Raw genomic sequence first — 23524 nt, 5'->3', positions numbered from 1 at the left:
AATAGTTATACCATCAGCTCTACTTGTCCTCTGCCTTCTAGTACAGCTACCTATCGTATGAAGAGATCCGGCGAAAGTGATGTCCTAAAAATTTGCAGCCTATAAACTAATAAGGAAGATATTCTTAGTGAAGTTCTAGATTCTGACCACAGGCTATAAGAGAAAAGAACACAAAACAAATAGAGGAGTTAGTCTAGCCACTCCAAAGCATACCGGAGCGTAGGAAATCCTGGCTCATAATCAAACTGACATCCGCGCTTCGGAACTGCATCAAATCCTCCCGCCGCAGACCATACAATTGCTCGCGACCTGCATCTGACACAGTGGCTGCGTGGGACTGTGACCGAAGCTGACTAGACAGAGATGACCTAAAGCTCCGAGGCGGCATCAGCGTTGTGGCTGGTTCTCTACCAGAGTTATTCCTGATTGGGAATCTGAATTGACGTGGGAAAAAACCGGGCAGACGACTGAGAGGCTCAATATCGTCGGGAGAACTGCTCGAACTAAGAGCTACATCGTAGAATGGCGGTAGATTGCGGCCGGCGAGTGATATATCGGTAATCGCCTTCAGTGGAGTGGTGATGATTTCCTCGTCGATAATTTCCAGGTCATTCATCGCCATTGTACGGTTTGCCATTGTTGTGGTAGATTTGCCAATCCACAACATCTGTTCGTGTTCTCGGAGATATCGGGCACCGCTGAAGGACTTTTGCACAATCTGACGAGTCTTCATGCCTAATTCACGACGCTGCTGGCTTTTATCATACATGCGACGGGTGATTTTCACGACCTCTTCAGGGGTAGGTGATGAGGTAAGAATTGGCGCAGGCTCACCATCTCCACTGTATTGACTCCATTCACCCAGAAGGGCCAATAAAGAAATTTGAGCTTTTGCCAGGGCGAGAGCGTCATTCGGTGCGACCACTGCACTAAAACGAGAAAAGTCATCTGGGTCGCTAAGTACGCGGAGTGAAGCACCCACGTCGGTACAGACAACGGGTGCACCGGTCAAAGCTGCTTCGCCAAGCGCAAGGGGTAAACCTTCAGAGAGGGATGAGTTCAGGAACAGCCATGTTTTTTCCAATACTTTCATGGGATCTGCAGTACCGCGCAAAGTAACACGGCCACGGAGACTTTTTGAAGCGATTATTTCTTGACACTCTGTTGAGTAAGTTGGAGCCTTGTCAATGGCTCCGTAGATGTCAAGGTGGTAATCATCAAACTTCCACTGGTTGATGATGATATCGGCAGCAAGCAGAGCAGTCTTGATGTCCTTGGCATACCAGACATGAGACAACATCGTCACAGTCGGGCGCTGGGTTTTGATTTCATTCACCGGGGTGAATTTCTGCATGTCCGTGATACCATTGACGACAGGGTCTACCTTGCGGCGGAACTTGTTACGATGCTCAATTTTTCCCTGGCAGGTTCCAATCTCTACCTCCCAGCCTGGGTTGAAGAAATCTGCACATGAAAGAATGACATCCGCGTGGTGAAGGACCAGAACGGATGTGATGCGTATCAGACCAAGGAGAGCATTTCGCACAAATGGTGAAAGCTTTGATAGCGCAGATGAGAGGCAGAGATTCGTTTCTCGCCAGGCGATAGCGTGATCCCAGATTTGCAGAGTACATTTTTTCTTGATCTTACATACCACGCCATATGAAGCGCTCACGCTGTGATGTGAGGCCTGGAAAACATCGGGAATCTTTTCAGGAACTGGAATGGAGAAAATGAAAAGATACCGGTACCATAGCTCGAGAGCAACGTCCAAAGATGGCAAAGTTGGAAGCTCTGTGTTGAACCATTCTGTGGAAGGGGTCACATTTGGCATTTCTTGAGTGAGCCAAAGGTCACGCCAAGTCTGTTTGACAAGCTCACTGTTCCAGACCTGAGACCAGTGACGCGACTCTTGAAAGTATGTGTTGAGATTGACAAGTGCCCTGGTAGCTTGGTGGACATCAGCCATGGAAAGATGCACCGCTCGTGCTCCTTTCACCAGTGCCGCCAGAATCGGAATGAAGTTCATTCGGATGTCAAACTCGCTTGTCCTAGAAACATTGTCCACCTCCGAGTCCAACTTGTTGTGGAATAGACCATGAGTTGGAGTGAGGAAATCCAATCCCCAGAGTGGGATGATCTTCAGAGACTGAACATTTTGCTCGGTCTGATGCTTTGGGATACCAAAGTCGTTCGCCGATTCACAAAGCATATGCCACCTGATGGTGCGCAACGAATTGACCATATCACGTCGACAGGCAGAAACGCCTCCACCTTCATTGGGCCATGTGCCAGTGTCGGCTGCCATGACATGAAGGGCACTATCGCTGTCGGAAGCAAATTCCTCCGATTGCGTTGTGAGAACGGCATCGCCACCAGGTCCAAAGCTGAAAAGATCGCTCATTTTGACTGCCAGCGGCGTCCAGCTGGAGATATCACCATCCATATCTGCACTAGCCATGATACTATCTGCATGAAGAGTCAAGTATTCCTTGGCCGCATCGAGATTTCCCCAGTCACGACTGCGCCAATAAGGGGCAAGGACTCTATCTCGCCGCAGAATGCGATCATCCATCCACCGAAGCATTACTCCATCAAATTCGTCACGCTCTTTCCACGCTTTCCACATCAAAGAGCGAGCCCGAGATGTTGAAGCAGTGAAACGCTTCTTTGTCAGCCCCAACACCCGAAGGATAGCATTCGGCTTCAAACTGTCACAGTGTAAAAAGGGATCATCGTGGATAAAGCTTGTGTTTTTCGGCTTGGAGAGGACACCAAAGAGATCATGTTCAATCATAGGAGGTGTTTTCACATTTGTTCCATTGACAGTGGTGACGATTGTGGGATGAAATTTGTGATCGTACGCCCAACGACTTTCGAATACAGTGGCACCTTGCATGAATTTTGCCTTAGTTGGTCTTGAATGGGGGATCCATTGATCAACGTTCTCGGCATGGCGACGAGGAGCAGCGCACCAAAAAACCTCGCAAGATATGTGAGGCATGACGAATTCAGCACGGAGGAGCTCGTCCCCAAATCTAGGGTTTTTTCGATAATGATACATGAATCGGACAAGGCTGCCATCTTTCATGTACGAGCCAGCTTCGATGAGACCCTTCCGGTTGTATTGAACGCTTTTGAAATTGTTCTCGCCCTGCACGCAACGTCGTCCAATTGGAATGCGGATAGCTGCAGCTTTGCCAAGTTTGACACCCTTCTTTGAGGGCGTTTGGTGGTCAAAATGGTATTCCTTGAGCAGCATTCCATCTTTAAACTCCTGCTTTCTGAGAAGCAGCATCTCATCCGTATAAGTGCTGAGGAACTTGAGCGCCTTCTCGTCCTCGGGCTGGGTCCTGTGGTTGCCCACATACTGATAAATTTTGAAGACACCATCGTGACTTTCATGTCTGAAGGCTGTCAAAGTTCCATCAAGGCCTTGAATGATGAATCGGCTTTTCTTAATGTGGATAGTGACACCTGTGCTCTCCTCCCACAGTCGCTCCACGTTCTTACGACCGTGAAATAAGAAATAGGAGAGACAGAAGTCCTGGACGGCCTTGGAATAAACCCAGAACATGTTCAAAACAAATACTGTTGGCACGCGAAAAGCCACTGGTAAGGGTTCAGTGACGTGATCAAATTCCCTCTGGAACTCAGGATCAGCAACCAAGGCAATGACAATGAATTTGTTGATCAAGCCAAGCTTATTATAGATAAAGCTGAACGGAGAGCAGACCAAAGAGACTAACGTTGGGAGACCTCGGGACAAATATTGGATATATTCTGGAGTCTTCGAATCACCTGCAAAGCTTGCCTTCCCTTTTTCACGTTGAGAGTATTCAAAGATGTTGATCGCTGTGCCCACCCCGAGATTGCATCTTGCGATGTGAACATCGAGATCATCGGTGCCAAACTTGGAAAGGCTTTCTTTGAGACCTTGCTGCTGGCTCAGAGAGAGGCTACAAGGCTGGCTCAGGCAGCGGCCCAGCAATGCGGTTCGAACCCCAATAGACAAATTATCCCAGTGGATATCTGGCTCCAATCCGAAACAAAGGTGTTTGAGGAGCACTTTCTTAGCCCAATTCTTAGGGGTGGAGGTTTTTGTTTCCCCACGGAGTTGTGCAGCCATGGTCTGTGGTAGACCCTCGGAGACAATTACCTCGGCCAGCGCTGCGTGCTCGTGAGAGATACCCATGGTCATCTCGACAAAAGAATGAATCAAAGTCTCTGCAATAATTCTGCAATTGGTGGGAACATCAAGTTGCTGATCATGTAGACCGTTAACGCCGATGAATATTAGGAGTTGGTCTTCAACTTTGCAGCTTAAAGCTCGAATTCCAGGACCAATGGAGTCATACGGAACTAGTTCGACATAGATTTCTCCTGTGTTCCAACTGGAGACGATTTCATCGACAATAGCCTTCGAATTTGGGAAGGCATCCTCTACCCGGGCCGATCTTTGGTGAGATAAAAGTACGCTTTTAATCTCGACTGCCGGGTGGGCCATCGGGTCAAGACCAAATCGATCATCCTCAGGTAAGAGTAAGATCGAGTCAAATAAACTCTGCAGCTCTTGCTGGGACCACTCAGGATCTGCCCAGGGAGCAGTAAATGCGTGAAAGGTCTTTCCGAGTCTCACAAGAGACAAGCTCTTGGGAGGCATACCCAACCTTGCGCTCCAGAAGGACAACAAAGCAGCAGACCAAGTCGCAACTCCAAGGCCAACGATCTCTGAGTAACTGAAATCGGGAAGGCAGACTTTGAGAGCGATTCCAACTGGGAATCCCATGCATGTTCCAACTATAAGTGGTTTCAGAGCGTACGGTCCAGCGAATATCTTGGTATATTGGTACCAGATGAGACCTGTGTAAGAAAGAACGTAGGCAAAGAAAACGATCATCCCTTCCACAGAGGTTTCGAATGTCCACAGGAGGGCAGTAGAGACTGCAAGACTCCAGACATGCCACAGCAAAAATTGGAAAAGGGTCTGTCCGTAAATTTTCCGTCGGAACCGCACTACTCTCTTTTGTGAGGCGTGGATGTCGTCGTCTGTCTTGATCGCAGTGGGCTTTTGACCGCCAATGGTCTCGTGAATCTCCTGTGCTTTGGTATCAATCAGAATAGCGCCGATCAGGTAATAAGCTAATGCAAAGCCAGCTGCTTTGCGATTGATATCAGTCAAAGGCCCAGTCAAGCCAAGGAGGTGGCCCCGGCACAGTAATTGCGTCCATTTGTCAAGGAGAGCGACCACAAAATATAAAACACCACAACCGATGTCATTGCTTGATTGACGCCAGTGAACAAATGCGTTGTGCAGTCGTAGCCCTTTCTGAGAACTGCGCAGGGTCTCCATTGCAACTTTGGCTTGAATATTCCAGCTTGAACTGAACGGGATGGGCTTTGGAACATCTGCATATCGGCAATACCAGTCTAAAAGGAAGTTGGTGGACTCCCAATCCCGGGCTAGTTCCTTAACGAATTGATCCGTCGTTGATCGGGAGACAAAATTACGGGATCTCTCCGACGTGACATCCCCCAATAAAGCTTCTCTCGCCAACTTGAGTGCACCCGGATCAGGCATGTTGCTCAAGACTTTTTCGTTATTATTACCATAGGTAGCAATGTACCATTTGCGGATTTCATTGTCGTCAGTCCGTCGAATGGATTGATACCATGTCATCCACTTGGAGGCCGTGGACCGCAGGCAGAGAAGCAACACGCCGATACAGAGGTATAAGACAGCAATGTAAATAGCCGAGTCGTTTCCGACAAATGTCGTGATAATTGGAGACAAAAACAAAATCGGTATACACATGAAAATTGCCTTGCGACCGGAGAGGAATGTGGATCCTGGGTAGCTGAAGCTTGCGAGACAAGCAAATGTCGAGAAATAGACTGTCAGAGCGACAAGGTAAAGATAGAAAACAATACCAGCACGAGGTGTTTTGACAGCAGAAATGGCTACGAAACCAATTAAACCCCCAGCCACAGTGAAAGCGATACCGGCAATCAAGCGGATGAGAACAAACATGTTCGCAGCAGCAAAGGCCATGGATATGAGGTAGTATGGGCCTCCACATGCAATCCATGTACCAATTGCCCCAGATAAGAGCAGGGAAATCATCAAGGCTACAGTGGCACTGCCTTGCTCTTCATTTGTCATATAGGCAGACAAGTATAAGCCTCGTCCGATGATACTGAGGAGAACGATGTCGATCAATGCGGGGATGGCAAATACACCTAAGAACGTAAATCGCTGGTAGGGTCTTATCGGCTTCGATTTCTCATCAGGATCAACATCGATCTGGGCTCCAGCATATGCGGTCGCAAGTTCCGGTGCCCCGTTGATCCAATTAGGAGGCTGGTGGACATTGTAATGTGTCCGAAATCGATCGGAGAGCAGCTTTCCAAAGGTACTAGGGGAAACATCAAAGTATGCCTCGCACCGGGAACCAAGTGCAAATGATTCAGCAAATGAAGCGGCCTGATCTGGCTGGTTGTTGAGTAGGGGGTTGCGGTCTGTCACTTCAGTGTAAATTTCATCGAAGGCGCCCTTTCTCGCGGTACAGAATAGCGCCAAAGCTATCATATCAACATATGGATCAACGTGGCTGTCTCGGAACAGTTCACTGAGTCCTTTCGTTATGATAGCAAGATCATCTTCTCTGTGGTTTCTTAAAATTTCAGTGAACACCTGATCAACCTGATGGAAGAGATTCACAGAAGCTTCGAAAGAGGCATGTTTGCAGCCTTGGTCTCTGTACCAGCCAATTCGGCTCTCGACAAGACCTTCCGCGGAGACAGATTGTTCGAGGTACCGAATGGTGTTGATTTCCTTGAGTTGAGCTAAGGAGGGGGCATCCATTAGCCTTGTGCGAATATAAGACGCTATTGCGTCCGACATGTGACCCTGAGAGTCATTAATTGATAGGTGCTGGAGTAATATTATTCTTTCTTCTGGACAGAGATTGTCAATATCCTGAATCAGCCGGCGAGGAAGACCGATTTCTGAAGGAAGATCGTTCGACCATCTCGCGAATGCGGTTTCCGCTTCCAAACATGCATGACGAGAGAATCCTTTTGCAGCCAAGAAGGTATGAAGAATGGTCCCGGTCAGACCCTGTGCGTTCTTGGAGATGAAAATTTCACATTCGTCATTTTCGATTTGATAAACAGCCCAAAACCGAGAGTCTTCATTCTTTCTAAGACCCGAATCCAATGCAGAATTCACGCGCAATCCATTTTTAGACGCCAGATCAGAAATTTGTTTGATGGAGGCGACAAGCTGGGCATCCTCATTTGAGATTGCAAGAGCCGCGTGAAATTTGCCAAGATCTGTTCCGATCTTCTTGATCTGTGCGGTGGGAATGGGATCAAGAAGACCCAGACTTTTCAAACGTTGCTGTGATTGGAGAATTTCAGTAAAGTCAAGTGTGTTTGGATTTGAGCCCAAGGGGAAACAGCCAAGATAATTGAAATCTTGCCCAGATGTCGAAACAGATAATGGATTCCCATGTGATTTCACGTGCATGAGCCAGTCTGGGGGATCCGAAATGGGCCACGTTGGCTCCGAGGATTTTCGTTCGGAGGTGGTGGATTTAAGGAACCCCTTGATTGAAGGGAAGAGAAGTTGAAGAATGACCCAGCCTGTTTGATCATCGGAGGGTGAACTCACGCCGACATTTGACCGCCAAATATCATGAGTCTTCATTACCTCCGCTTCTTTCAACCAACCAAAAGCCGGAAGTGGCTCGATGATTGGTACGGCCAAGTCAGAACGTCGAAGAGCAGACTCAGTGCCTATGAATGGAATCGCACTGTAGAAGTTGGACCACTGAAGCGACCTTCGAACAACAGCATTGGACAGAAATACATCATCGCTCACTGTTTCCCAGAGAAGGACAACAAAGTTTCTCATGCAAGCCTCGGAAACACAAGCCTTGATGGTTGGTTGGAGATTGGCCATCTGAAAATAGTCACGCTTCTCGCCCGAGGGCAAGATACTGGCATTCTGAATGACCAGACCTGATACTGCACCGCTTTGCAGAGAACTTCTATTTTGCAAGAATTCCGGTGGCTGTGTTTCCAGATAAACCGCTAAACCAAGAGTATCGATGGTTTCAAATAGTTTTTGCTCCACGGAAAGAGTAAACATGCCTTCCCAGTTAGAAAAAAGCACCCCAGAGAATGCGGTATTACGAAACTTGATGTTCAAAGCAGTCTTGATCTTTTCAATGATTGTCATAGTATCATCTTGCGGAGAGATAAGCTGTGTGAGATCGAGCCTGCCGAGTGCGAAAACTTGTTGTCTGCCAATAGCTTCCACCACGCCGCGTTGAAATGGATCCAGGACTAAAATATCCCACTTAAAAAGCCGCTCTTGGGATTTTGTTAAAGGGTCGTCGAAGCTTCCAAGGTATACTCCAAAGGACGATGGCCTGTGGCCTTCAGATCGACCACCAATAAGCCCGAAGTCCTCGAGGGCTAATTTTTCAAGACATTCCAAAGCCCTGAGAGGTATAACATCGGCGGGTGGTTTCGACTATGAAAGGCCCCAGATTAGATAAAAGTCCCAATGAAACTTTCAATAAATTCAGTCCATCTATATGGCATATTCACCTTGTAATATTTATGAATCCTCTTGATCACAGACCAGAGAATATATACACACCCGGAGATGATACACGCGAGCAACACTCCAATGATGAACTTCGACTTGTCAGTACCACTCCCGGCGCATTCAAAGGCCAAAGAAAACTCACAAATTGCCACCAGTGGTTTTTCATTCCACCCCATCCTACAGGGTGTACAGGGAGAATCTCGGCCATTTTTCCAAGGTGAATTGGATTTGTCCGGATATCCGCAAAAGTCGTACTGGGTGTATAAACCAGATTAGAAGCCTTCAAATTCTGACCTGCTGGTATACAGGTCCCATTTTGAACACTTTACGGTGGAATGAATACACCGCCGCCAGAATTATCACGTTCGAGGTTCAAAATATATCACGAAAGCAAACATCTGAAGCTATCCAGATTTTCAAAATTGAAACCCTCGGGCCTCAATTCCCCGAGCCACTCGATCTGTCTCGGCCAAGATAGTAGAAGGGACCTAGATAGGGCGACCGCCTTTCCAGATTATTTTATCGTTCGTGGTTGCCAAGCAAAGTATTCATGATTGCCAATGCGCAAAGATGAGGCGAAAATGATGATGGCGGACCTCAAATTTTCCAAGATGAGTGGGGTCGTTCGCGGGGTTGTGTTGCGGCTCCTCCGACACCTTGTTTCGGCAAATTCCCAGCTTCCGAGGTACCCCAGGCTTGGAATCGTTCTTATCTTTGGATTTGACTATACTTTCTTGGAAAAACCCCGTTTGAAGAGCCGTTGCAGATCAAAGCATGCATGACACCGGGCCGGTGTGACCGACTGCGTCAGGACCCACTTGAAATCAGGGGCCAACGATATCAGGAGCGATTGAAACTTCAATTGGAATAGTTTCGTTGCGTTTTCGGGGCAGGATTCTCACGATAATTGTTATTTTTTGGTTCCTTCTACCTTGAGCGTCCAGCTGTTCGATGGTTACAAATCATATTTAAGCTTCATGGGATGGAGTACCCATTCTGTCGTCATTTACTTTGCTTGGCTACTCAAGAACGGCATGATACAATTTTGGAAATATAATTATCGTAACGTTGTAAAATAACTGCCGGGATGAGAACCCTGGCCGACTTGTCGATCGGAATATCACGATCGAATTGTTATATTTATGCACTTTGTGATCATAGAATGACAGCCTATGAGCACTCTTCACATGGCCCTGCATGTACTGTCAAGACTCTGTCTTCCAGACTCTTGGTCATGTTTAGCTATTGAGCCAGGGCTCGAGGACGTTAAATCGGAGCCATTTGCGTGGCACCAAGGACAGTGGCTTGTTTTCAGGAGCATTGGCACCACCCGAGCCATGTTAACTGACTTATATCCTTGGGAACTTGAGCCAGATAATGTCGTCTGAACTGGGCTTCTGTGCAGCCGTCCAAAGTATTATTTTGGTCAACGGGTGACCAGCAGCTCATGCTGAATGTGTTCCAACATTTGAATACTCTTCACGAGTGGAAGTGTGGTTGGGAAGCGAGTCCCAACACCCAGCATTGAAGTTATCGTAGAGTTGCTTCTCTGGGTGTGTCGGTGGATCTTTATGGGTTTGCTGGCAGGTATGAGAACACTCATAAGCCGAAAAAGGACAGACCTCCCGAGGTCATGATATCGTCCCGTATGGTGTTTCCAAAGGTTTTGTAACTGTCTCGATTTGTCGCTTTTTCCGTGTTTGTGCAAGATAGCTCTGGATATATTTCCATTGAGGTGCAGAGTTGAAATAATCAACGGAGCCGTATTTCGGAGGGAGAGTAGTTTTTTTCACCCAAGCATCGATCACTTCGCTCTCTGGTGCGGATACGGCGATTATGGGAGGTTTTTCGACAATCGTCTCAGTTGAGGTCCTGGGTGTAGGGAGGAGATTCATTCGACGCGTTATCTTGGTGGCTCTGTTGGATCTGTTGTCAAACTCGTCCAAGATATCTTCGCCGATCAACTCTTCAAGGATATCCTCTCGCGTGACTATTCCAAGAACCAGATTTCTCTCTTTCTGACTGACAATGACCATATGGTATGTTCCTTCCTGAAAGATTTTGAGAACATTTAGACAGGTCGTCCTGGAGTGAATGACGGGAATTGGAAACCAGTCGAATTCGCACACCCTTTTGCACAGCTTGGGGTTGTATTTGATCAGACTCTTTGCAAGTAACACGCCGACAATATCCATGCGGTTATCGGGAGCGTGAACGAGAATCCGGGAATATCCTTGGGCCCTAATCCGATCCATTGTGTATTCGTCCAAGAATGCATCGGCGGGCAGAGAGAATATATCTTCCATGGGCGTCATGATGTGTGTCACTGTTTTTTCAATCATTCCAAGGGCACCATGAATAATTTTCACTTCGTCAGAGTTGAGACGATCGTCGGGTTGCCCCAGTACTGAATGAAGAGAAATGAGCGCCTTGAGCCCGGGTCTCTTGTATCCCGTGAGGTCGTGGTCTCCAACGAGAACATCGAGCAATTTGGCAATGGGCCAAGCGATTGGAGAAATAATGTTCATAAATATTGAAACATAAGGTACCATATTTGCACCGACTTTGAGTGCGTGGCGGGCGCAAGCAGATTGCGGGATAATGTCGCTGAATACCACAACCAGAGCGGTACTTATCAGTACTGCGGCCCCACCATCAAGGAATTGATCAAGAACAACGGGCAGGGCCTCACTAGTGATGGCATTGCCGAGTAAAAGGGCCACCAGTATCCAGTGTTTTCCTCGGCTCAGAAGCGCAAGGACCTTTTTGGCGTTCTGTTGATCGATGGCATCGCCGGATAGTTCAATAACTCGGAGATAAACTTCATCTTGAGTCATCAAGGCGATCGTCAAGCCCGAAAAGGCCCCGCCCAGTAGGACGAGCACAGCTGAAAGGAATAGATGAAGCCATAGACTCGGATCTTCCATTTCCTTAAGATTATAGAGAGGTAGAAAAATGATGAAATTGGCCAACGGCAAATAAAGGATTGGATAATCCGTTTATTTGAGGGAAAAAAATTAGATCTGACCGTTAGCAATACATGGGCCAGACTGGAACCAACGGCTGTCTCCGTACTATTTACTTTTCAATATCATACAAAGAGTGACTGGGTCCAGTGCTAACCGTTTGAAGTTAGAAATATAATATTCTATTAGGTATTCCAATGACGAAGCTTGCTCTAGAGCCTAGCCATAGAAGGAAAGAATTATCGACACGCATTAAATTAGCAGCGAGATCGGATACCTACCGAAGAAAAAACACTCAAGGTTTCTTACCAATCGGAATCCATGGCACGTTGCTTATTCCTGGCTCGAATTTGGCAAAGCCTAGGGATATTTAGCAATATGTGGCGTTCCAGGTTCTCTCCCCTGAATCAGAAGAATCAGAAATTGGAATCTGATTTCCTTTAAATTTTAACGGATGGATTAGTATTGTAAACTCCCCCGGCAATGAGGACCAGTGGAAGTACCACGGGGTATTAAAGACGTCCCTTAGTGGCTGACTGAAGTGTCAAAGTGGAGACATGGATTTTAGCCGAAACCGCTACCATTGGCATCCGCGGTGGGGGCGGAGACTCTGTACCTCGTACTCCGTCCCATGGAATGCTAAGTAGATCTAGATGATTTTAATTTCAATGGAATCAATCGAAACTAAAACCGCGATGCTTTAAGGACCAGTGTTCTCGTCACATGGGCTTCTGTTTTCATGGATTCTACTTCTATATGCGGTGACACGTATCTATTCAACTGCCGGGTGGCGTGCATGTGTATGTCGACTCACTGTATGATGGAGGCTACGGGTTCAATCGGGCTAATCAATCCACGCCTTGTAGATCGTAAGCACGATCACCTTCTTCTTTGAGGTTAGATGCACAATTACTCTTAGTGTCAGGGGCTATTGTCGCGTATGCAAGCCTCATGTCTACCGATGGCCCTTTAAAGTATAGTTATTGTGCTCCACCAGGAAAATTCGTCAACCAATGGTGCCATCAGACAAAGTAAAGGGACTCAACGGGTAAGATATTCCGACGGGAAAGCACCGGGAAACTATAAGCCGTGTATACCATCCAGCAACCTAATGTAAACCCTATGCTGTGTATTCTAGATTTTGCTTAGTCTTGAGGAGAAATATACAAAGAGTTCTTGAGGAACATTCGAAACCTTCGTGTTTAAGGTCCATGGAAACTTCACTCAAGTGGCTCGTACATGACGATTTAGACTAATTCTCAATGTAATCCGTCCTAGACTGCTCCACTGTAAAGAAAAATGGGTTGACCTGCATGTACAACGTAGGCTGGTCTGCCCAATCCCGCATTAGTGGCAAAAGTAGCGGGAGAGTATAATGGATTTAAAGAAGTTCGAAACATTTTTTTCTCTACAATGGTTGTCTTTCGCTACGATTAGCCTTACTCTGATATGAACCTCTTGAGACGACATTTAACATCTCCTGGCGATTGCTTTTCTCCTGATTGAAGTTCTGCTTCACACTATGAATTAATCTAATAATTTCTCTACAATTGGAAGAGATGAAATACCATAGGATTTCTATGTGGAAGCTCCACCTGAGGCAAGATCGGGATCCACACAGGCATCAATATGCTCACATTGGGCAAGGATGCCCGAAATACCTCTTGAGAGGCAAATTATGTAACTAGCCGACTCTAGCTGAACCGACGGAATGATTCTAGCTGACACATTCGAACGTTTAGTGCCGTCTTCCGCTCTGGTGATACAGCAATGGCTCTCCACAAGAGAGTTGCAAAGTAATCAGGGGGTTTCAGGACAAGAGCAGGATCTCAAGACAGTAAATCGGAAGAATATGTGCCATCGCAACTTCTACGGTAAGCGAAATTTTTCAAACCGTAAACTGTAGATTGGTCTGCTAAAAATGGGCGACACGTGGCTGAGCCGTTGGTCTGCCTTGTTGATCGAGTAAAGAACCGCCCGAAAAAGAACTTGAAATTCACCTTGTCTTTTTTTCTCTTCATTTTTCTGGTTTTCTACTCCTTGCTAATTGCATTCTTGGTAGGAAAAAGCGGTACAATGTCACTTTCCACTTTTCAAGCTGACTCCATTGTACCACGTTTACCCAGGCCATCATGTGGTTCGATTCTTCATCGATGAGAGTCAGTCATCGCTGAAAGTCAGTGTCTACTACGGATCCTGTTGCTGCATCTTCTTTGGCTTTCATCATCCCCTCCTCCTACCGATAAGAATCCTTTTGCTGCCCGACTCCAGTAAGTTTGAATCTTCTGCCTCGCTTCGCTCCGCCCGGCTTCTCGAACTCGCACGGAGTCATCCCATTCTCGTGTCTGCCAGATCTCCTATCAGAATAACAAATATGACGGCGCCTTTGACTTAATATCCCGGCAGATGTGGATCGAGATACCTCGGGCCAAACGAAGTACCCATTTGCATTTGGGTTATGGGCTGTGGCGGAATTAAGTATCCTGCGCTCATGTACATGATTCTTTGTAGGGACGCGCTATTTCGATCCATGCGAAGCCACACGCAACCATGAAGAACGCATCTCAGAATACTAAAGGGGTACTACGATCGCCTGAAAGGACAACACCGGAGAGTATATTGGACGGGGACACTCGCAGATGGCCATTTGACCCTCAAGGACAGACGCGAACGTTTGTTTTTTCTGCAAGCTGTTACTAGGGCAGAGTTTTGCTGGTCCGAGTCTGGAAACTATGCATCAACTGTCTTGAGGGAAAGAGAATGACGGGAACCTGTGCTGACCATAATCATTGCAGAATTGTTGTTTCATCTTCGCTGGTAAGGCAAACCTTTCGGATACTTTGTGTAGGCATACTTATGCAAGCAGGTTCCGAGTTATGAAAACCACCCAGGCATGTCCCACATCGAGCCTCCGCACAGACAGTAAAGATGTGAGCACCGGATACTATATCTCGATATCGGCACCTACAAACTTCTTGGTAATATTCAACAGACTTGATACGCTGGAGAAAACATTCACGAAAATTATTGAACATCAATTACTACTTGGCCGGTGGTTATGGGTTCTATCCCAGCTGCGGCGAACTTCATTGGAAAGCTACGGGACAGGACGACCATCATAGCTTGTCACACCCAATATTTTTAGGTGGGTGTCGGTGGTTCATCACCGGCAGTACATCTCTACAGGTTTCTATATATGAGTCGTCGGACAGCAACTGGGTGACATGTTCGCGTGGAATATCGCACCGTCTAACATTCCGAACTTACAGACGCCATTTGCCTCCTGAAGGGCTACAGCTTCTAGGCATCTGGAAACTTTTGAAAAGCTAGATTGCGACGATGCCGAACAAGAACCGACAGACAACGTCGTATTGTATGAAGAACATTGAAAGTGAGCCGGAGAAGATGATACTTTTTACCTGCAGATTTGGGGGACTTTGGGTTCCATCTCCCCAAGTTCCCTGACTTCACATGCCCAAGTAAAGTGTGGAACGTGGTCCAAACCACGCGATCTCCCCAAATGGACAGATAGATAGCCCTGGCACTTCCAGCCTCGATTACATCGCAAGACTAAGACATTCGAAGATTACATGAAACTAAAGTTACCTGTCTTCAAATTTCCTTGTTGTCCTCAAATCAACTGCAAACGAGTCTCGAAGGACTGACTACACTTGACGGCTTGCCAGCACATGCATTTCAGACCCTTTTTCATTGGTCGTTTTTAACATCACCCGCAGGATTTGACCCGATTATTTATCCTACATTTCGGTCCTTTTGACGTCCAATTGATTAACATCGTGATTTCAGTGGTGCTGGCTATTAGTCTAATTGAAGAATCTAGGGTCTTGTCGTGTTCGGGGATTACTTATACCCCGGTCCCCGAAAGGAGGACTGATCTCGGCTTGATTTCCCTTAAATTGTGAAATCCTGGTAAGTTCGGGCTGAAGGCTGAAGTCAAAGTAACACTGGCTCATTTTGCGTAGAGCGAATTGTCGTCTGTTCTTGGCCCAGGTCTGGAAGATATGAGTCTGAGTTTTGGAACCGATATGCATGTCGCCACTTCTTTCCGCTGTTATAGCCGTCAGAATTAGAAGGATTGAACTGGAAGTTGAACTAATGACGCCTAGACCTTTACCCAGGCTTAGGGTGGGGTTCTCGCTGCCAAGCTCGCCTTATCGTTTGTATGCTTAACCAGAAATTACATTGCCTGTACCAAAATCTGACGATGATCATGTTCATCGGTTCCACCTTAATTCCCAACCCTATTCTCTTCCTTGGGTGCACAAACCTCGGGCCCTGACATCTGCTACCACATCAAGAGGCGTTCGTGAACCCCTTGTGGCTGATCATGGCGCTTAGGAATTTAGGCTGCCAGAATTCAAATTTCCTTCTCCGACTTTTCCTCCCCATCCAATCAAACCCCTCGCCCCGCTATTTCTCTTTCTATCGAACACCGAGGCGCCAGTCTCCACATTGAAATCTCTCGGAGTATGGTTAGGAGTTGAAACAGACCAATCCTGAAGCTGCGCCTCAGCCACCGCCCCTAGCCCTGTGGCCTGGCTACACCTTGGACCCTGAATTTCTTTTTGAGCTAAAAGATGTCTATTTCCTCTGGACCCTGGTCTTATACATTTGCCCATTATTTAATGTACGACTTGGGCCATTACGACCAGCAAGACCTTCATCTGGTACCTGCTTGAAGCGGGCTTATGCGACATGTCAGCAAAAGGAGGCTGGATGGGCTGGTCTGCCAAAAAGAAGCTTCTCGTATTCGGCTCTTTTGGCCTTCTTATTGTCGCTCTCGGTATCGGACTTGGGGTCGGCCTCGGAATTGGATTGAAACATAGTGGAGGGAATGAGGGAAGCGGCAACACCAGTGGAAGTGGAAGTGGAAGTGGTACTGGCGCTGGCACTGGCACTGGAAACGGTAATGGAACAACCGGAGGGAATACGACATCGATCTGGCAACCAGGAGTAGGAATCAAATGGCAGATCGAGCTTCTCTACGCCCTGAACGACACCACAGTGGACGCAGACATCTACGACATCGACCTGTTCGACAGCCCAAACTCAACAATCACAAAACTTCAAGAAATGGACCGCAAGGTAATCTGCTATTTCTCCGCAGGCACCTACGAGAAATGGCGCCAAGATGCCAACGAATTCAAGACATCAGATCTTGGAGACAGTCTCGATGACTGGCCTGGCGAAAAATGGCTCAACACAAACTCGCAAAACGTGCGAAATATCATGCGACAACGTCTGGATTTGGCGCAGGCAAAGGGATGTGATGGTGTTGATCCGGATAATATCGATGGATATAATAACAAAAACGGCCTCGGATTGACTCAAGACGACGCAATCAGCTATGTGAAGTGGCTTGCCTCGCAGGCGCATGATCGGAACCTATCGATTGGACTGAAGAACGGCGGCGACATTATTGGCTCGGTCATGGACAAGATGCAATGGTCGGTTAATGAGCAATGTGCTGTCTATGAAGAGTGCGATCTCTACTCGGCGTTTGTTAATGCCAGCAAACCGGTCTTCCATATCGAATATCCGAAAGGTGATGATACCAACAATGACAATAATGTGTCAACGAAACAAAGGAATTCGGTTTGCAACGCGGCCAATTCTCGGAACTTTTCAACTGTGATCAAGAATATGGACCTGGATAACTGGGTCGAATACTGTTGATATTTGTATATGATAACCATGTAACATAATTCTTAATGCAAATATTTATATGCTGATGACTGTGCCACTTCAGTAAATCAAGCAGGTGGATCGAGACCAGAGTAGACCTGACCTATGCCGGACCCGAATGCTTACATAGGTCAACATGCGATCCTTGGCGTTATTGGCAAACTAGGAGCGCTGTATTCCTCTTACAGCACATTGGTCAAGTTTTGAGGGGTTTCTGCGACTCTGGGTGAGGATGCATTAGTGCACAGCATTCTTGCCGGGTTTACATTACAGCCTAGGCACATGGACTCCATGCTTGGGCTAGTAATTTTTACTTTCCATAAATCGGCAACTTTCAACGCAACTTGATCTGTCCATCTTTATATTGACTAGTGGATCAAGATACATCAGAAATTCGAGTCATCGGAGTATTAATATACTAATCTTGACGTATACTCATGCTTCTGCGTTCCACGACATTCTCCGAAACCAAGGAATTTTCCGAGATGCAGGGGCTGAGGAGAAGCTAAAAAACTAGCTTGGGGGCGAACCCTCTACGCGACCCTCGTCTCTGTACCACTCAACTACAGCAGTGGAAAAGGAATTTCACCCGACAGACCCAGGTGAGCTCATAGGTCTGGCTGAGTCTGGGTCTGATGAGAAAAAATTGGATTAGCGGAGACATCCTCCCGTCTAAGCCGAAACGAAGCCGCGATGAGTGGATCCCGACGGATCACATCTTGAAAGTGATCTGGGCTATGAATCACACTCTCCGAACTTGGTTGATCAATCCCATATCGAAAGCATAAAAAGAAAAGAAAAGAAACCTGCATGGCAGAGTTGAAAGTTCTCGAGAGCTCTAGCTCGGCGCGTACCGAACCCCCGAGCGGATCTGCCCGGCTCCTACACGCGAACCATGGATATTTCCGGTGGAGCAGAAATGATCAGGGATTCGGGGAACCGATGAGGGCTCCAGTGCATCCTCTTTGTTTGAACCTTGGACGATCATTACCCAAACTGTCAATCCTCTTTGTCGATATCCACTGGTTACATATGGGGCCGGGGAGAGAAAAAAATGCTTAAGCGAGGTCCTTGGCCTGCTCGGGTTGTTTGTCTTTGCCAAGCACCTCTAGAACTCGCCACACCGGTCAATCGCTCAACTTTGATATGTGGCTTGTTATCTGGTTGCTTTTACTTCCAATTGCTAAGAAGTTCGAGATAATCAAGGGTCGTTTAATGGATTACCCTGGACAAGCCATCTCAACTAGCGTGCCAGTGGACACGGGGTCACTACAGGTACTATCTCCGTATAGGTTTGCCCTCAGCCGGAAGGACTAGAAGAGGCCACCACGGGCGCTAATTTTACTAGTAAGGGGGGACTCGTAATCTTAGGGATCAAGAGCGGGTTTTAACCCAATGCACTCACTTCTACTACTCTGTACCTTCGGCTACCCTGAAAGATGTGCAATACTCTTGCTTAATTTGTTTGTTTGTTTTCCGTACCGAACCATCCTGGAGTAGGTTTCGGCTCGCTGTAGATCGAAAACTCTTGAATCGAATCGATATACAAAGATTATTTCCCTTTTTGTCAATTAGCTATGATTTTCCACGAGGGTGTGGCTTCCGCCACTCAAGAAGACCGGGATCGTGGATCGCAAGTACATGCAATATATCAGCAGGGACGGACTGTCGTGTAACATTGACGTGAGCCTTGAAATGCCTTTTGTCCGAATGGTTAGGTAGGGATATGCAGGACGGGATTCCAATGTCCCGCTGCATTCCTGTGATATCATGGCGGGGGCTCTGGTATCCATCCTGGCGGTAACTCAGCAAAGATCCTGATCAAGTCCCATCGTGCCCTTTCAATTGGATTCGGTCGGTTTGAATGAATGTTTCGACTCGCGATCGGACCTCGAAGATCCGGTTTTTGATCGTAGAGCGTTGGAGTGATCCTGCATGTCTCACTGAGATCTAGGCGTGATTATCACTATGGGTCTGGTAGAAGAAGAGGGTTATCTTGATTGGGGGACTAACATAGCGTTGCAATTTTGTGGGACAGAAGTCCTGCATACTGAAAGACCTGGGCTATATTAACATAACTTGTCAATAAGGTCGGCACATTGCACCATCTTGATCATCGCCTCCCACGGAAGTTGGGTTCGGCCGGGGGCGCTCATATGTCTACATAGAGTTTTGCTCAGTGCGTTGGCTAGAACCTCAACCTTGGAATGACTTGGGATTCTCCAGTGATTCTATGTCTAGATGAATGTTCACGGAATCAAATTCAAATTAATGAAAATTACGCCTATACCGTCCCGGCCCACACGGCCAAAACGGGCAAACTGGACCGCGATTTGATTTATTTACTTTTTTGCCTTCTACTCTCTGAACATGCAACTAGTTTTTAGCTTTGCGGCAGGGAAACAGGAGGGGTGAGAATACTCCACAGGAAAATTTCTATCCCCCGAGCCGGACCTCGATACGTCCACAATTCAATCACTCCAGGGCTTCAGCATATGAAGGCGATCATTGAGATACATACGTATCCGAAACTTTAATTGTTTTCTTAAATAATCAGCTGATAATAAACTCCGGTATTTGTACTGAGTATTTAAATCATCCATGACATTGCTCATACAAAATCGGCCGACATCAGATCGACAAACTCGGCCCACTTCGACCCAAAGCTAGCATAGTAATCGGTGCTAAGGTGGGTGATGAAAACCTCATCGGCAACCTTGCGGACCTTCTGAACCAGATGGCGAAGTTCCGACCCCTCTACGCCTTCCGGCACGGAGTGGATTAAAACAGCGCGTTGGGTACGATCGTTGTCCCGGATTGGCATAAGCAGGCCCGCCCCATGCCGCTCCTGGAAGGTGCTATAAGTCTCCTCGAACACGACAGTCGAGTCTGCAGTAGACATGTATCGGGAGTCCGGAACGGCCCCTGGATTATGGACGACCTGGTCATGACATTTGCATTAGCTCTGCAGATGTTGAAAGATCTTCGCCTAGAAATCCCATAAGAGGTAATTGATAGACAGTATGGATCGGAGACCGCGACCCGGGAAAAAAACAATGACTGGCATACTTCGTAGATACGATGCGCAGCTCTTCAATGCAGCAGAGGGGCCCCGTGGAAAATGGGGATATTGGAAGGAAAGGACAGGGATGCAAGGCGAACGACAACCAGAGTGGACGTAACTGGATGGAAAAAGATGCTACTCACATAGGGATTGGAGCCAAGCCCGTTTAGGCCCTTGGTCAGTTGGGTCAAATTTTGCAAGTAAGCGAAAGAGTGGACACTGTATTGCTGTGGTGTCTCATCGAAGAATATACCCCGAACGGCCAAATCGGGATTGCCAGAATGAGTCGGCCACTCAGCATAGGTTTTTATATCCCTATAGACTGCAGCGGCATTGCGGGTTGTGTATGAGGTATGCACATAGCCTAGAAGTCGTACATTGGCGTGAGAAGAAAGCCTCGGGATTGCACTTGTGTAATTGGCATCGGGTAAGTCGTTTGGCCCTGGGCCGTTACCAGGATTGATTACGATGATAAAATTGACATTTGGGTGGGCTGAAATCCTGAATGGCATTCAGTAACAGGTTTTTCAAGTTTCTTTCCTTTTTTGCGACCGGCAAATTTCAACACTTTTGTGACATGGGACCATTGGAGCCCAAACATCAGAATCCTTGGATTCCGTGGCAAGTTACCAGTGGCTTGGAGGTGCAGATTCTTTTTTTTTAGAATCGGGGAGAGGGGCCAAGGGTCATAGGCCAAATAGGGAAAGGTCAAACATACACATCTTCCAGCGGAGACCAGGCCCCAGGGCTAGGGTATACGTAGAGTGGAACGATGACTCTGAGACCCATTTTGATCAATCGATTGTGACTAGAAAGGGATGAATCGACGATAGTTCATAACAGCTAGCGGCTGAAGATTACTGATTTGGGCCATTTTGCTCACGTGCTTTCAATGTTCTATATAGTTGGGATGAATAAGAACCACATGCGTGAAATAAGTTACGAGAATACCTAGTAGGTATATAGATCAAGAACAGGGAGCGAACTCACATAAAATTATTTTACCATGTACTCCGTACTAAATGCGTTTAATGCAGAACTTTTGTTTCCCTCTAGCCACTAGCGTCCTGCACGGCTTTTAGAACGAGTGTCTCGACTCTCGTCGCTCAACTCTCAACCATGAGATATGCAAGGTCAATCCCAATTTCCAAGATTATTAGCTCCATTTAAAGCCTTGACGTAGTGGATGCTTTTAGGGCAATCGGGCCCTGGAGAACATAGGTCCCAGCCGCACATCTGGCCCACTGTCCACGGGGAGTCTGTCTGCCTGCTACTTGGTCCACGTCCCGTCCGCCCCCATTTATTCTCTTGGTCCATAATTGCCATAATTGTCATTAATGTCTCTTTTTCCTGTGGCTTATGCTCGGTGAATTTCTTTATTGCGCTGACAGGGATCACCTTTTTGTCAGGCCCAGGATAGCGCGAAAAAGAATCTGGACCAGTGGGGCGACAAGGGTTCTCCCCTCGCAGTATAAATCTCCCGTGGTTGTCTCTCAGGTGCCTTTCAATATTCCTTTAAGGTCATAGAAGCTTTTTTGGACTGATCCTCTGCATTGGCAAAGGTTTCCTTCTGGCGCGTCTTAAGGCCTTGTCTGTCTTGCCTAACCCTTCAGTTCATTTTTGTTCACCATGGACAGCCGCCGTCAATCAGACACAAGTACTCCTGTGGAGGGTGATTCTCCAGATTATGTGGACACTCCAGCAACACAAGCCTCAGACCTCTTCGACCATTTTAATGAGTTGTTGCAGAGACTCCCCACTGAAAGCCCGTACATTCTCGTTACGGGTGGGCTAGGCTTCATTGGAAGCCACACGACATTGGAATTGCTCAAGGCTAATTATAATGTGATTGTCGTTGACAACCTGAGCAACGCTTTTGAGAACGTTTTTGAACGCATCGATCTCCTTGCTCGCAAATTTCACGAGGAGAATGGAACAAAAATGCCATCATTGCGACTACACGCTCATGACTATCGAGACACATCAGCTCTTCAATCTCTGCTAGAGGAATTCCAGGTTCCATCAAGATGGGGCATGGCAAAGTCGAGGATTGCAGGCGTCATTCATTTTGCCGCATACAAGGCTGTGGAGGAGAGCATCCGGAACCCATTGAAGTATTATGCCAACAACGTGAGCGGCCTGATTGACTTTGCAGCAATGCTTGGGGATTTCGGCATCAAGACATTCGTCTTTTCCTCATCTGCCACCGTATACGGCACTCTGGCTACTTCAGGCCTGCCGCTGAAAGAGGAGCTTTGTGTTCACAAGAAGGAAGTCCATACCGACAACACAGGAGCAGTAAAGATTCTTCAACCAGGATGCAAAGGCATCACCAACCCATACGGACGCACCAAATGGTTTGGCGAGGCCATTTTAGCAGATATCGCTACTTCTGATCCGGAATGGACCATTGTCGCTCTACGATACTTCAATCCTGTTGGCTGTGACCCGTCTGGCCTTTTGGGAGAAGACCCGCGGCAAACCCCAACAAACCTGCTTCCCGTGGTTGTCAAAGTGATGACAGGCCAGTATGCGGAGTTGTCAATGTTTGGAACCGACTGGGAGACGAAAGATGGCACGGCTGTCCGAGATTTCATCCATGTCACTGATTTGGCTCAGGGTCACATTGCGGCCCTCAGGGCTGCCAACGACGGTCAACTTAGTGAAAACTTCCGCACTTTTAACCTGGGCACTGGATCTGGACACTCTGTACTAGAGGTGGCCAACACAATGGAGGCTGTCACCTCAAAAACCCTTCCCAGGCGGGCTGCAGATCGCCGTGCTGGTGATGTGGGATCATGCGTCGCAGTTGTCGATCGATCTCAAGATGAGCTTCAGTGGAAGACAGAGAAATCACTGAGGGATGCTTGTCAGGACATTTGCAATTTCTTGGATGTCAGTGGTCTATCTTCATAATTTTCATGTTACCAGAATTTGCCAGGATTTTTTTAATTTTGGAGTTGATTTTGATCTACCTGGAGGACTCGGGCTATATTTCTGGGCTTGCGGTCTGTTTCTGTTCTTCTTTGATATCCCGATTTTATTTGTCCCGAGGTTTTTTGTTATTGATACCATTGCGTTATTACAGAACGTGTATTGGAGTTTGTTTTGTATTTGCGTTGCACCTTGCACTGTGAATCCCTTTTCCAGGTCTTCGGAGACTCTGCG

At 47.2% G+C, this 23524-nt stretch overlaps 5 protein-coding genes across 5 annotated transcripts; 2 read left to right on the top strand and 3 right to left on the bottom strand.

Moving 5' to 3' along the window:
• Positions 1 to 193: 193 nt before the first annotated feature.
• Positions 194 to 8828, bottom strand: gtb3 (glycosyltransferase family 4 protein; the record flags this gene model as incomplete). Its single annotated transcript, XM_057136648.1, has 3 exons — positions 194 to 8542; positions 8620 to 8709; positions 8763 to 8828. 3 exons carry the CDS (start codon positions 8826 to 8828, stop codon positions 194 to 196), a joined length of 8505 nt encoding a protein of 2834 aa, XP_056999334.1.
• A 1423-nt stretch (positions 8829 to 10251) lies between these two features.
• On the bottom strand, positions 10252 to 11547 carry N7520_002712 (uncharacterized protein; the record flags this gene model as incomplete). The annotated part of the gene is made up of 1 exon (XM_057136647.1): positions 10252 to 11547. One exon carries the CDS (start codon positions 11545 to 11547, stop codon positions 10252 to 10254), a length of 1296 nt encoding a protein of 431 aa, XP_056999333.1.
• Positions 11548 to 16302: 4755 nt separating this feature from the next.
• Positions 16303 to 17283, top strand: N7520_002711 (endo alpha-1,4 polygalactosaminidase; the record flags this gene model as incomplete). Its single annotated transcript, XM_057136646.1, has 1 exon — positions 16303 to 17283. One exon carries the CDS (start codon positions 16303 to 16305, stop codon positions 17281 to 17283), a length of 981 nt encoding a protein of 326 aa, XP_056999332.1.
• Positions 17284 to 19903: 2620 nt separating this feature from the next.
• N7520_002710 (spherulation-specific family 4 protein) lies at positions 19904 to 21145 on the bottom strand (the record flags this gene model as incomplete). Its single annotated transcript, XM_057136645.1, has 3 exons — positions 19904 to 20233; positions 20500 to 20857; positions 21075 to 21145. 3 exons carry the CDS (start codon positions 21143 to 21145, stop codon positions 19904 to 19906), a joined length of 759 nt encoding a protein of 252 aa, XP_056999331.1.
• An 840-nt stretch (positions 21146 to 21985) lies between these two features.
• On the top strand, positions 21986 to 23272 carry N7520_002709 (NAD-dependent epimerase/dehydratase family protein; the record flags this gene model as incomplete). Its single annotated transcript, XM_057136644.1, has 1 exon — positions 21986 to 23272. One exon carries the CDS (start codon positions 21986 to 21988, stop codon positions 23270 to 23272), a length of 1287 nt encoding a protein of 428 aa, XP_056999330.1.
• Between the last annotated feature and the right edge of the window lie 252 nt (positions 23273 to 23524).

Source organism: Penicillium odoratum (assembly GCF_028828045.1).
Source record: "Penicillium odoratum strain IBT 22623 chromosome Unknown utg000002l_segment0_segment0, whole genome shotgun sequence".
Lineage (NCBI taxonomy): Eukaryota > Fungi > Ascomycota > Eurotiomycetes > Eurotiales > Aspergillaceae > Penicillium > Penicillium odoratum.
Note: the sequence above shows the minus strand (reverse complement) of the source record. Positions and strands in the feature narration are given on the sequence as shown.